Source organism: Electrophorus electricus, chromosome 7 (assembly GCF_013358815.1).
Source record: "Electrophorus electricus isolate fEleEle1 chromosome 7, fEleEle1.pri, whole genome shotgun sequence".
In the NCBI taxonomy this organism is placed as follows: Eukaryota; Metazoa; Chordata; class Actinopteri; order Gymnotiformes; family Gymnotidae; genus Electrophorus; species Electrophorus electricus.
In genome coordinates, this window is record NC_049541.1 from 23,631,062 (window position 1) to 23,646,122 (window position 15,061).

The 15,061-nt window shown below is 39.3% G+C and overlaps 1 protein-coding gene and 1 long non-coding RNA gene across 3 annotated transcripts in view; one reads left to right on the plus strand and one right to left on the minus strand.

The window, feature by feature from the left end:
- Positions 1 to 1,518: 1,518 nt before the first annotated feature.
- On the minus strand, positions 1,519 to 1,943 carry LOC113578969. Its single transcript, XR_003410814.2, has 2 exons — positions 1,838 to 1,943; positions 1,519 to 1,697 (listed from the first exon to the last, which is right to left on the minus strand). It is a non-coding gene; the product is annotated as an uncharacterized LOC113578969 (long non-coding RNA).
- me1 (malic enzyme 1, NADP(+)-dependent, cytosolic) overlaps positions 1,704 to 15,061 on the plus strand; it is a 53,158-nt gene continuing 39,800 nt past the window's right edge. The window contains exon 1 of one of the 2 annotated variants that reach the window (XM_035528446.1): positions 1,704 to 1,846. In XM_035528446.1, coding sequence (XP_035384339.1) covers positions 1,718 to 1,846 — 129 coding nt within the window. In that variant the 5' untranslated portion in view covers positions 1,704 to 1,717. The remainder of the gene's footprint in view (positions 1,847 to 15,061) is intronic. The other variant, XM_035528447.1, reaches the window with a different exon arrangement.

Genomic DNA, 15,061 nt, shown 5'->3' on the forward strand with positions numbered 1-15,061 from the left:
AGTCTATGTATTTATATCCCTTGTTCCTGTATCTCATTTATTAGTCTTTGAATGTGCTTACTGTAGGATTTTGCTAGCCTGCCTGTTGTTTTCTGTTTTACTGTTGAGTTTCCTTTTGGTTAGTTCCCCTTTGGTGTTCTGTATAGCTGGTGTTTTCTTTCTTTTGTTTGTTCCATCTCTGTTATGCCTGTCAACTCTGAGTGTATCAGTCATTTTAAAGAATTTTCAGTTCTGCCTGCCTCAGCATTACAGAAAGTTTTATATCTATAGTTACGTAATTAGGTTTAGAATGTGCAAAAACAAACGCTTAGTCAGCACTGCCTACTTCCCCTTAAAATTACATATAACTTAATTACATTCCCAGAGTTTAATCGTATTATCCAGTGTAGCCAACGCTAAAGGTTGACTTGACTTGATCTGTTGTAACAGCAGTAGAGCAGTGAGTATAGACTTCTTTCCCCCTGCACTGAGTGGTAAAACACAGCCAGCAGGCACAGCCAGCAGGCACCCCATAGTCACAGTGACTCAGCAGCCTGCCTTATCTGCCTGGCTTGTGAATTAGCAAGAATGTGTATGCAAGCACACACACACACACACACACACACACACACACACACACAATTACACTTTGCAACAATCAACTGCAAGTTCTCAATTTGCTGTAGTTTAGTATTTTTTCACTGGATTTATACTTTTATAGCAGTTTAAAACACACAAACAAGTAGGTAGGAACATACACAATGTAGTCTGTATGCTGCCTATGGCTGCTTCCCCTACAAAACCAATATGGAGGCCTACAGTAGTGAGTACTTCAATAAATGATATGGGAATATATTAATAATCATCATTAATAAATTACATCATTATTCCAGAGCTTTCCAGACTGCTTACAACAGCATTTATCACTCTAGCCGCACCCTTTATACTTCAGCCCTGAGATCTTACTCAATGTTGTTTTTCATGAGGCCATTACCTAATGCTGACTAGACTAACCTTCAACACTGAAGGCTATGTTCTAACCATGACCTGATGTTCTGATTATAATATAGGCCATGTAACACTACCCACCAATTCTGAAAAAAGATTTGTAGTACATATTTTATACTGATTCCCATATAGAAATAGGCAAGGGCAGTTTATTTATAACATTTCACACATTCCAAGTGTCTTACCAGTGTCTTCACCAGTTTAGACCTGCTATGTGTTTTTCTATGTAAAATTTACATTTCTGTACAAAATGATTAAAACTGCGTATTGGGTGGGTGTGATACTGTTTTAATCTGTCTGATTAAAGTCTGTAAAAGAGAAAAATATGAGCAGAACAGAAAAGTTAACATTCCAGAGAAATATTTTGATTAAACGCTCCATGCCTTTTCTGTTTTTATATTTTTAATTATTTATTTTTGTTTTTAAATAGCGTAGTAACAGCGTCCTGTGTCAACTGTCAAATATTTTGGTATATAACTTTAAAAACAAACAAACAAAAAACCAGTATATTAATTTTATGGCAGACATATCTATCAGTCGTTAGGCGATTTTTATTATTGCTTAAATTTACACATCATAACAAGCCAAACCGATAACGCCACAGCCCATGAGCGTTTTCTGCGCTATCACTGCGCGGCGGCTGCTTTTGAGTCAGCAGAGGCAGGGCCGAAACATCCCCTTGTTGCCATCCGCAAACAGCGATCGGTGCGCTATTTAAGGAAGAGAAAACATGGCACGCGCTTTAGTCAAACGGGAATCCGTCGAGTGCGAGATGCACAGATCAGAAGTCCAAAGCAAGACTTTCGTGTACACGAAGAAGAGGGGGTATGACATTACACGCAACCCCTACCTGAACAAGGTAACGCGAATGAGTTTTGTTGGCTTTTCCCCCCAGTTTGTTTAGTTGCAGTTTCCCTGGCCGGCTTGTTTGCTAATACGATAGTGATGTTGGGGATATCGAGAGAACTAGTCTATAATTAGATTTAAAGGCGCAGGATACACACTGTCTGCTCGCTCTGGTTAAAGACAGCCCACCGGTCGTTTACGGTCTAGCAGTGCGCACACGGTAGCACATAACATGTAGTCGCCACAGGTACCGTATAGCGAGGATGTAATGTATATTTGCGTAGAAGAAATGGACTGCGCAATAGAAATATATGGGGCATAAAATTATTCCCATGTGGTGATGAACAGATAGCTAAACATGGATCTAGAACTATATGTTGTGTAACTACTTTTATTGGGTGAGAGAAGGTTTAGAACAGTTTGCCTTTATAATAATCATAATTTCTCATTAAAACGTATAATAAGCAAAACTTTGCTTAGTTTAAAAGTTCGTGTGCTGTGGGTGATCGGGAGCAGTCATGGTTCTCTAATCCCCCTCTTGTCACAAACGCACCTGGTGATTCATGACAGCGGTGTGATTTATTTTTTTTCTGCAGTGAGTGGGATATATTCCTGTTCCTATGTCAAGCTACTTTATTAGAAAGACCTGCTTTGCACTTACTGATCACTTAATTTGGTACTTTACAGCTAGATTTTACAGGTGTATCGCTACGGGCTGTAGCCCATCTGATTGCCATGCGCAATTGTCCACCAACCTTCACCTCCATAAGCACTCATTAGTTTCTGGACCACCGAACAGACATTATTTAGTTGGTGGACCATTCTCAACACAACAGCGAGACTGACATGATAGTGGCAGCGTAGAAGATGCTGTGTTAGTATGATTTTATAAGTTCAGTGTCTCTATAATAAATATACTTTTCTAGCAACCTAGGCGATGAGTATAGGTACAAATCACCTTGCAAGCCATATGACTAACAGTGAAATGTATCTATAATTCTTGGTGTGATTTCAAGAATAGTAAAAGACTTTGGAATAAGCTTATGAGTTCTGGCTGTTGGGCTAATCTTCTTTAATTTTTTTTAGCTTTTAGATGTTAGCCACAGGAAGTAACATTATGTGTTAAAATGTTAGAATGTGTTAACATTGTATTACAATATAAGGAAAACATCAAGATTTGAGTCTCAACAAGTAGAATATTTGTAGTTTGATCTCACTCTCCTTTCACCTCAGCTCATGCACTGGATGATACTGTTATAGTAATAAGATTAATCTTTTTATGGTGAGCATACTGGCATTGCTTTGCATTATTTTCACATTTAGTTTCCATATGTGAAGTGGCTTGCATATTATTTTGCTTTTATATGGTCTGATAAGCCTGTGCTGATCGTATTAAAACCATTAAGCTTTCCTTGTAACCATAGGGAGATTCTCATTTAGCATTCAGTTTGTTCTGTGATCAGTTTCATTGGATCAGTCACATGATTTCCTACCGAGATTGACTGTATGGGCCCTGCAGCAGCAGTGCCTTCCTTAAGTATAGTGTGAATGTGAATGAAGTCTCTCTCTCTCTCTCTGGTGCTCTGATTAGACACCATTTCTGGGCTGATCAGGCCTCTCTCTTGTGATCAGATAAAAGTGATAAGGGGTGGCTGATTACCTCCCTGCGCCCTGCTCTGATAAGGGGTGCTGGACTGCTCTGGTCACGTGACAGGGGTGACAGTCTAAGCTGATATAGCTTCTGGTCTGCTGGCTTAGTGCCATAGACCAAATTCTGCTGACTTCATGAAGCTCTGCCTGTCATTAGGGTTAATGGCTCTGCTGTGTTGCAGGTGCATGTGTTTTGTAAAGGGTCATTTAGAGAATGAATTCACATTTTTTTAACCAGGTGTGCTGTACCAAGATGTGATGAATGATGTCTTTATACTGTACATGAATTCACACAGTATAGAGACAACTTCTGGCATGTGTGAATTTTTTTTTAATTCATATTCCACTTAAAAAATAAAAAATTAGAAAAGATTCAGACAGTGTATGCTTTTTGGTGGGTTTTTTTTGTTTGTTTTTTTTTTGCTTAAAAAACCTGACCATCTAAACCAACAGGTTGTTTTGACAGTGACCCATTTTTTATAGAGGTCATGCTTGAGATGCCTTTTGCGATGCTCAAGGCCACAGTCAGGTGAATGGGTCTCTAGGCCCCCTCTCAATCTGAATAGCCTCTTCTGTGGTGGAGTGCTGTAAGGTGGTTCTCAGAAGCTCTCTGATTAGTGTTGGTTAAATATTTAGGATAGGCCTACGTCTAAGTGGAAAAGCCCACTTGGCACGCCACAGCAAAATAAACTCAGAGTCTAGGCTTGATTTGTGGTGATTACTATCTGGGGGTCTGAAAGAGCTAGAGTATATCCTTGGCTAATTCAAATGTGCATTCTTGGGGCCCATAAAGTTAATGCGGACTTATATCTACTAATCAAATCTGTGTTTGCATTCAGACACAAACTATGTAATCGCCCCAGTTTTGTGAGTGATTTGCTATAGCAAAATAATAGTTTACTGAGATGTATTTGATGCTTTCAGTGCTTCTGGAATCCTTTAAAGACTACATAAATTACTTATCTGTTTCAGACTACATTTCTATCAGTTGCTGCTATAGTTTCATCGCCACAGCCTCAGGATGCTGGAGTAAACACAGCAAGACCTTAGCCTCCTTCTTCCGTTTACGATGCGTCTTTCTGTTCTGTTCCTGTTCCTAAGGTCAATAACCTAAATTCAGCCTAATTGACTTGTTTAATTCTTGAATTAATTAAATGAATGTTGGAGTTGGAGTTTTGCTAAGAAACTGCATACTTTGTGAGGATTATCATTTATTTGCACATGACTATTTGTACAGAGAAGTGGCTGTTCTAGACTGACTGGGGGTCAGTCATTCTGTTAGAGAGACAAGGGGGCAAGTAAGTTTTTTTTTCATTTTGCAAGCATCGGCTTTTGGATAACAAGTGACAATGTAACAACAACAGTAATAATAGCCAAATAATAATATCACCACCACAACTGCCACCACCAATATTTTTTAAAATGATTTTTGTATAGAGTGAGTGAACTTTGTATGTTTATAAATCAAACTTACCAGTGTAAAACCTGTTTTCAGCTGTACATGATTTATGAATTTATTATTTATGGTGTTGCATTGTATTCAGATTAATGTGCAGTTATGATTTTGATGTAAAAAAGCTGTCAGACACCTTTGAGTCATACGATACAGTCATATATATATATATATATATATATATATATATATATATATATATATATATATATATAGAGAGAGAGAGAGAGAGAGAGAGAGAGAGAGAGAGAGAGAGAGAGAGAGAGAGAGAGAGAGAGAGAGAAAGAGTTATACATTATATACAATAAAAGCACTATTTTGAAAAACATTACATGATTTGGTTAGAAATACACAAATAAATTCGTTCGCTGGGGTAGACAGGATAGTTTTAAGACATTTTGCTCAACTTTATTTCTTCTTTACTGCTGTCACTATATCAGTCTTGCTTGTTATTTTCCCAGTTGCGCCTTGTTCCACTAAGCTAAGTGGTAAAAATATCTTTTCAGATCCTTTTAAAATCCACTTTGACCCCATATAATCACAAAGTGTAACCAGACTATATGCATAATAATTATTCGATTCTGCATTTAGGGGGGCCATGGGAGGCCCTACCGTGTTGTTACAGAGCCACCACCCCCCTCAAACCCAGCCCCCCCCCCCCACTTCCCAAGATTCACCTTTGGTACAGAGTGCTTCAGCATGGTATAGCTTCTAATCTTCTAGATCAGGTGGATCGAATAGAAACCAGTAGTGTAAAAATGATCTCGTATCAGTAGGTTTTTTTCTACCTTCAGTTGACTTCATGACTAAGCCTGATCAATTATTGCTTGTTTGCAAAAACACACTCTTCCACATGCATGTATATTTTACAGGGAGGGTGTAGGACATTCCTAATTTGATGCTGCGGGACTTGTGTGATGAAAGTCACGACACCTCACATCCACCAGTTGGATTTGCCTTTCAGTCCTGCCCAAAGCTACCCATCCTCCTTCATTCCCGCAAGCCCACACCCTCCCTACCTGTGGTTCAGCCAGGATGTTATAACTGTGTATGCTTTGTGCTCTGTGTGATGCCAAGAGGCAAAAGGAAGAGAGAAAGAGGTTCTCTGTGGAGCTGAGGAGAGGAAGTGGGAGCAGCCCCCTACACTTCACAGGCCCCCTCTGTGCTCCTGTATTATCTCACTTAATGAACCGCCTGTGTGAATTAAAGCAAAATTCTCTGTGCCAGGCTGCAGCCAAAAAAAACGTAAGCAACACAACACAACACTCTCTCAGCGGCTCAGTACAGATCCCATTACAACCATACACATATAGCATATCATGTTTTTCAGAGCTAACAGACTAACAGATGCTCTTTCAGCTTGTGGTGAAAATGAGAGTTAAGCTCAATTTCAAATGCGGCACCTCAGGACCCAGAGCTGCTGACCACAGTGCTCTCTTGTGGGGGTGGGGGTGTTGAAGTACCAGTTCTCACTCTATGCAGCTTTATTAGAGTGGACCAATTTCTCTGAGCCCATTTTTGTGTTTTTACCTTGTTTCCACACACCTGACCCCACTTGGGAAATACTGGGTAATCACCTGATCAATATAAATCAGGTGTGCTTGAGCAGAGAAAACATGCATTAGGGTCCCTAGGACTGGGGTTTAAGAACCAATGTTTTCATGGGTGATTAAGCAGAAAAATATTCAATCAAATATTGTCAAATTATTACAAAGTAGAACTTAATGAAGTAGCTCTATATATACAACATATATACAAGCCTTGCTAGGAGACAATGGACCAAGGAATGAAAGGGAGTCTAGACAGTATCCTGTCCTGCAGTGATCACTGTGGTGGTCCAAGGGGCAAAGGCAAAGGTTTTTCATATGGTGATAGCCTGGAGTGCTGTAATTAGGATAGGCTCATTGGTTAAATTTGAAATAAATCCAATAAACAAGACCCTTGAGCCATTCACCCACAATAAGTGGTTTACTTGATTTGTTTCTAGTGTTCATTTTTCTATTGCCTTTTTGTTCTTCCGGTGGGAGTTCTCAAACCCACCCCTCTCTCTAACAGGGGAGTCCCTTTTATATTTTTAGAATCTGGTAGATATTGGACTTACATTTCTAGAAGTATTACAGTATATGTGCCATACCCTTGCGTCAAACCCATGACTTTTATACTGCTAGCCCCATGCTCAACTTTCTCAACCAGGTGAGCTACATGAGCACATCCACTCAGCCACCCTGGAATGTGGTGTGCTCTTCTGCCCACTGATCACTCCACCTAGAGTTCATTCAAACGGTGTACAGTGAGTTCACCAAAAGGTTCTTTTCCAGTGATAAGTATCAGTGTTTGAAATGCCCATATATTAATAAACTAATAAAGTTATCAGTGGTCTTGACAAATCACAAACAGCTGCCAGTCAGCCATCATTCACATGATGCTGTTCTGGCTGCCTCTGCTGTCTTTTGGCCTGGGGTATGCTGCAAGATAACGGACATCTAAGGTCAAGGCTTAGTTAGGGAGTGTTCGCGGTGACTTTTTAAATGCGGGGCACACCACATCACATGTTCAAAAAAGCTAAATTTACTTCTTTGGGATTGGCTGGTGCCAAGTAAGTAAACACTAGACAGAGAGAGTATGGCAAAACTGCACTGAGAGAAAGTCCATTTTTCCACCATCAAGCCAGAAGGTTTTACCTTCTGTAGCCTACATGATCTCTCAGCTCTTGTGGGATTCATAAAAATATAAATCATTTCTTTGTTAATACAAAATAAAATGTTGCATGTGAGCATATATATCTACACCCATTCATATCTACACACACTAAACATTTTTAATAGCCTGCATGCTATATTAACTATAGTTTGTAGGGAAGTTTGTCAGAGGATCTCAGAGCCAATGAAGATTAAGCTCTGTTGTCATCATAAAGAACCAAGTGAAGAGCAATTGGCGGTGCAGGTTCTGAAACCTGCTTGCTCTTATGAGATTATAACAGCATACATAATCATAATGTGACAGTTGCTCCAATGCAAGTTGGACAAAAACTAACCAGCATGCACCGTACTGGACATTGCTCTTAATCGCTTAAGACCGTTGGTTTTTTAACTTAATTGCGTGGCTTAAAAACACGATGCGTATTGCAGGAACATGTTTTGCACTCCATAGGCAAATACGTAAAGAAGCACACTTCAGTGAGTTTGAAAAGGCGTCATGTGAATGTGAATAGAGTTGTTATTTCTGCACTGTGTAACGGTGAGCGGTAAGGAGGCGGACGCATGTGCGGAGAAGAGCGAGATTTATTATGGGCAAATCTAAAATCAGAGTCGTTAAGGCAGTCCAGGGTCAAAGAGCCGACATGGAGAGTACGTGGATATTTGGATAACAAACACATGAAGGCAAACGGGGGATCAGGCTATAACAAGACGCTAAAAAACATTTGGGGCTAAGAAATACGAAAGCTCGGAGAAACACAAAGGAACATAACCATACGAAATAAACATCCAATGAACAGGCGAGACCAAGCCACACGACAGGGTTTAAATACATGAGCTTAACAAGATAGAAATGAGGGACAGGTGTGAGCAATCAAACGAGGGCCGGAGAAACAGTTCTCTAGAATTATTGGCACCTTTGGTAAAAATGAGCCAGAAAGCCATGAAAAATGTCTCTGGTGCCTTTTTAAATTGTTTGTGTGATGACCTAAGTGTTTATAGTGTTGAATTACATAATGTAGCCAATTTTATGTAACATCACACTGTTTTCATGATTCAGCTTTATTTGTCTGAGCTTCATTAGTGGGTTAGTGGTTTTGGGTGGAGGGGGTGGCTACAAAGAACAAAAGTAGTTTTTTCAGGCACTAATTCCTGAGAATGGGTACTGCTTCACACACATACATACATATATATATATATATATATATATATATATATATATATATATATATATACGCCATTTTTATAACTGATTTTGTGGATGTGCATCCTAAGTTGATATCAGTTTTACTGATTTCATGCATGCATATGTTGCGGGGCATTCTACTTTCTCATGACATCTTTCTAGGTGGGCTGTGAAAGTGAGTGTGATAGGCCAGGTATGCTCCCAGGTGTGGCCACCCACAAAGATATTACAGTCACTCTGTTATGTGGTCAGGAGAGTGAGTGAACTTATATGAAACCACACACACACACACATGCACACAGTGATACCTCTCATACAAAAGATAGACATTTTAATGTGGTAGTTTATCTAGAAAAAAATAAGTTCTACTCTTAACATACATTTTGTGCATGTCAAAATGAAGTTTCAGAATAGTTCTAGCTCAAAAAAGCTGGCTTCTTCAATGATTTAAACAATGTGCATATGTAACTTAATGCTAAAACACATCTCAACCACATTGGTTTTGACTGTCTGAAGTCTCCATCTTAAGGCGATAATATTACTATGTATTTCAAAGATGCATTTAAGTTCACCAAAATTATTTTCATTTGGTGGATCTTGATAAATTATATTATTCATCAAAATAACGACATAACACAAACTGTCAGATACTGGTTAGGTTGCTCACAACACACAACAAAAATGTGTTTTATCTGTACGTGCATATGTTAGGGAACTCTCCAGATGTCTATTCATATTACTGTTATTGTTTGGGAGGTGGGTAAAGATGTAGCTGGCTTTGAGCTGGGTTATGTAGGGGCTTGTGTAGTTTATAAATGCTCCTTTTTGAGCCAATGCAAAGGCAAGTTGGATAAGATCAAATAAAATACTTAATCTTAAACAGAAAAAAAAATAATAATAATTTTATATATATATATATATATATATATATATATATATATATATATATATATATATATATATTACTCATAATGCTAAAGTGTAATGTCAAATTTGATAGTGAATCAGTATTTTGTGAGCCTAGCTGAGAATTTTCTGTCTCTGGCCCAAGGTACTGTGGATGCCCACTGATTGATTCCTGTTTTTATATGCGCCACAATACTTTGCCCATCAGAGAACAACAATCACATTTACTCATCCATGATGTCGTCAACTTGATCATGCTTGAAAGGCAACACGGAGATATTCCTTCCAGTGTGTTAGACAGCTAGTCAGATCTGTTATAGAGTTAGTCAGAGTGAATAACACAAGGGGGCACAAGACACAGGTTGGGGTGGTCTGTAGCTGTTTGTTGTGATTACAGTAAATACATTTTGTAGCATTCAGTTGTAGATGAAGATACTTAATTGTATTCTTAAAAACATGAATTAATTAGACCTTCAATTACTATTAATTGCTATTATTATAGCTATTGTTTTGATTGATTTGATCATTGCTTGCTTGGCCTGAGAGAGAGAGGTGGGACCGCCAGTAAAGTGGGTTCAAGGTATCAAACCCAACACTTTGACTAATCGTGTGAATGTAATCTGGTTTAAATTACCTGTAGGACATTAAATCTCTGAATACGAGCTTGCTTAACTGGAAGAGAAACGTTCCGTCTCTTATCCAGCAAGGCTTGGGGATTACCACCACTCAGAGGGTTTTAAAGTCCTAGCCTGTGCTTACCAAGCCAGGAAAGGTATTTGCTTGGCTGCGGCACAAGTCCATCTCTTTTATACACTTTTTGTTCTGCAAAAATGGGTGGCTATTACATAGAGCTGGCCTCCATGCAGGTGGACTTTTAACCAGACCAAGGGGACTTATGAGTAGAATGAGAAGACACTGAGGTCTAGGCATGACCTGGCCCTTGGAGGGAAGCCTGTGATTTTATCACTTGTTCTTTGATCTCTGCCTGTAGATGCTCTGTATGTTCATGGTCTGGACCATTAGCTCTGCAGTATACTGTACAATGTTTTTAATGGAAGCAAAGAATCCCTTCTGTATGCAGAGAATTATTCATCCTGCATCAAATTAGTGTATATGATTTTTTGCTTTTAAAATGTGATATAGTGAGCAACATCAAAAGCACTTAAGGTGCTTAGTTTCAAATCACAGAGAGGAATGGGCTATATTAGCAACACTAGTTAAGCTCATCATCAGTTCTTATGCTTTAGCCTGCCCCTGAATAAACTAACAAATATTTCTACATCAAAGCTAACAAACATCAGTAACATTAAAACTATGCATTGTAGCCACATACCTAGCTGTCTTTCCTAAGTATTTAAAGGCTTGGACTGCTCCAGAGGGAACCAACACACGAGGCTGTAAAATGCTGCCATGACAGGTGAACATGAAAGTATTCCCTATGGCTCCCCATGTCTCTTGCATTTCTCTCCAATATAACCTCCTTTTACAAGGTCATTCACCCAACAATTACTTTCATATACACTTGGTCCTACATGTCAGCTCACGTGATCTGAGTCTTTGAGTTTTTGCTGCTGTAAAGCAGTCTAATATGTGTATCTAGTGAACCGTTTTCAGGGAACCTGTTCTCTTATATCAGTGTGATTTATTGGAGTGCAGATTTGTGTGTCAAAGTCCTCCTCAAGTTCAAGCTTTTGTGGGTCATGGTGAGTTCTACAGAGGGTGGTCTGATTTTCCTATTAAGAGGGAGCCCATATCTGGCTAGTGGTTCAAAATTATAATCATTGAGGTCAGTCCTCTGCATTGCCTATTTTCCCACACTCAACTAGCTATGGAGAGTTTGCCTCTCAAAGCTGTTTTTGACAGAAATGTATTCAAATAAATTAACACAGGATGTAGCTGATTGGCTGGAGTTTGAACAACAAACACATGGTATATGTAGGATGCACAGAAATGTGTTCTTATAAATTAAAACAGATGTAGATGATTGGCTGGAGTTTGACCAAAAAACACAATGAATGTGAATGATGCACAAGTTCTTCTCAAAGCCATGACCCACATGTTCTCCGTCACAATAGACTGTGGTGTCATGCAATTTTGTCAAGATGATTAAAACATTTGTATTCCTTCCTGCCATGCTGTCACTATTCCTTTAACTTAACAGTTGAAAAATGGAAGTCTCTGTTGCCCTGTGGTTCAGAAGAATGACCTGATTAGATGTTGTGTGCATACTGGATTTATGGGGCAGGTGGGCTCTACTGTCCCAGAGAACCAAGTGAGCTGCTATCTTGCTTTCTTGTTCTGTAAATCTAGAGAAAGTGATGGTTTGAAAGAATTTCTTCATCCTCTGTCAGTGGAGAAATATATTAAAAAAGGCCGACGCTACTGATCACAAATGAAATCTATTAGAACCGTATTAGCTAAAATGTAACTAGCTAATGCCTTTTCTAATTTTCATTCATTGTTAGATGGGGGAACTCTATTCCTTTAGTTTTAGTTGTCTGGACCATTGGTGTATCTTAATTTAAATGTTCCCATGGTGATGAGCGCAGTGACCAGCCCAAAAAATGAGCAGAGAACTAAATTTATTAGGTAAAGTACCTGCCCAGTTTAGTGCTTACTCGTGACTGTTGAGTGTAGTGATGTATTCACACATCATTACTATTATTATTATATTACTACTATAAATCACACCAATTTTCCCTCTGTTAGAATCCAGGACATTGCATAACACCTAGAATATTTGAAGAATGGAGCAACTCTTGGAAAATATTAGTCACCGTCTTCTTCATCATCATTCTAGTGATACACCTGCAAACTTACCTTTTTAAAAAAAAATGAGACAAAGAAAAATGTGAAATGTGTTCATCTGCTTGTCAACTGACAAGCATAGGCAGCCGATTGTCCTTTATGATTGGCTTCTGGCATCAGAGTGACTTTTAGACTCTAGAGAAAAGAATGACAGACTGCCGAGAACACAGTGTGAATGGGTGAACGAGGGGCTGCAGTTCTTCACAAATGTTTTGTGTGTGCCCTTAGTCCTGACTCAGGTCTGAATGTAATGTGCTCCTTGTACTGAGTGCAGTACAGATTCAGAACTCAGTGTGTCTGTGGTGGATTTGTGGTGAAATGTTTGTTATTGGACTTGGGATTGATTTACTTACTTGTATTTATTATCTTAAAGCGAAGTTTTATGATGTTTCTATATTAAGTTTCTGTGTATAAATAACATTTCTAAAATTCTTGAGATTTTGGTTTTGAGAAAAGATTTGAAATATCTAGCTTGCCCTAAGGAGATCTTCTTAAGATTCTGTAAGTAAACCCACCTTTTCTTTTTTCTCAGGGTAATTTATTCTGATAAAAATGAGATTCCCAGACAGGAGCTATAGTAAAATAAGATAAAAACAATTCAGGTCAGATTGTGAATTGGTCTGTGAGCTTACTCTACTCCCTCCCCAAAAAGAGGGAGTCAAAGACAAAGACTAGTTTCCAGAACACTGACCAATTTATTACAATCTCCTAATGCTGCTGAGCTGATTCCTTTATATGGAGTTAATATTTCATATGACTCCTTACAGACCTTTCCAAGCTCCTTTGCTCTTGAATATAGCATTATAGCCAGAATTTTCATACCAGCATGAAGATCAAAGTTTTGTATAACCACACAGCCATCAACTTGTGTTGTTATTATGCCGCCTGGCAACTGCACAGTCAAAGGAATCTCCCAACATGGTCAGCAGTGTGTCAGATATGCTTTGCAGAGAAGCAGTCAAGAGAGCCAGACCCAGTCAAACACCGGCATCCCAACTGAATGCAACATATGCAGTCTTACACCTTCAAAAGCCAGTAAACATTTCTGCTTGCTGAGATTAGAACCCCCTTGTAACCTTTCTCAGTTCCCATCTCGGTGAAAGAGATGCTTTACAACCTCACAAAAAAAAACAACCCAGTTATTTCTCCTTTTCACAGTGCTTTTATGGGGGAAAAGAAGTTTGCTTATACATCTACCAGGCTGTGTCCTAACTCCACACCATGACCATAGCAACCACCATGTTGCACCCATAACCATCAGAGGTCAAAAGTCAGAGTTGTTGCTTGTGTTAGCATTATACAAAAAGAAACGTCTTTTGTGAACTTTTACCATCGTAATTCTGGTAAAACTGGCCCTGGTGCTGAGCTAAACATGGATGGATGGACTCTGTCAAGATGCAGTTGGGAGGCACTGTTTTAGTCTTGCAAGAGGCCTAGTTTGATGCACATTAACAGGTCAAAAAACAACACAGAAACAATATTTGATTCCATAACTGGTTTAAAGAGGCTTTTGGCTATATGTAATGTTGGGGCATATGACAGATACAGAAAATAAGCATGCAATAAAACTCTGTACCTCTACACCACTCTAAGGATAGAAGCAAAAATATGGATAACTGTCCATTATTTAGATAAACAGCAGTTACCTCAAAGTTCCGACACAGAAAGAAGATTATAACATTGCGTTCTCTGTTTATAGTTGATGTGACTGTGTATTCATGCCTACCTGTTTATGTAGAGTGTGTTTGTGACTGCGAGTCTGAGACTCTGTCTGTGTGTGTGTGTGCGGGGGGGGGGGGGGGGGGGGGGGGGGTGTAGGTGGGTGTGTTTGATTTAGCAGTGGAGTCTGTGTGGGTGGGCAGGGAGGTACCAGGACCGGAATGAGATCAAATAATGCAATGGCAGATCCTAGAGTGGAGTTACCCCACATCACCAAAAGCAACTTTACAAGCGCTCTCACACAAACTGGCCTTTAGTTCCCATGTGACAGAGCAAAAAGAGAGAGATTTTGCAATGCCCTGCATTACTACAGCAAAATTCTGAAAATTATGCTAAAAAAAGGTTTGACGAAGGAAAGACAGACAATTCAACTGAGACAGACAGAAAGAGAATGTATTGCCCTTGTTTCTCAATAAAAATGTGCCCTTTTCTGTCTCAAAAAAGACAGCCCTTGCTGTCCAGGGTTTGTGTTGTCTGCATTTTTCAGTTTCTGTCTCCCTCTCTCTGGGTTCCTCTGGGGTGGAATGGCCTGACCCTGGCTCTGATCCAGGTGAGCTGAGTGCCATCCACAGCAGGCTCTGACTGCCCTTGCTGTTTGCCTACTGCCCCTGTTGTTCTTCCAGCTAGACAGAGATTTAATCTAGTCTTCATTCCTAAAACCACTCATGTTTTTTCTCTAATCACTGGTAGTTATTTGAACAGTTCACACAACCGGCTGGCTGGTGTGTTGTCACATCTGGTTCCCAGTTAAAGATGTTCAGTTCCTGACCTTCGATGTTATAAACCAAATGTGTCAAGAGTACAGCTTTT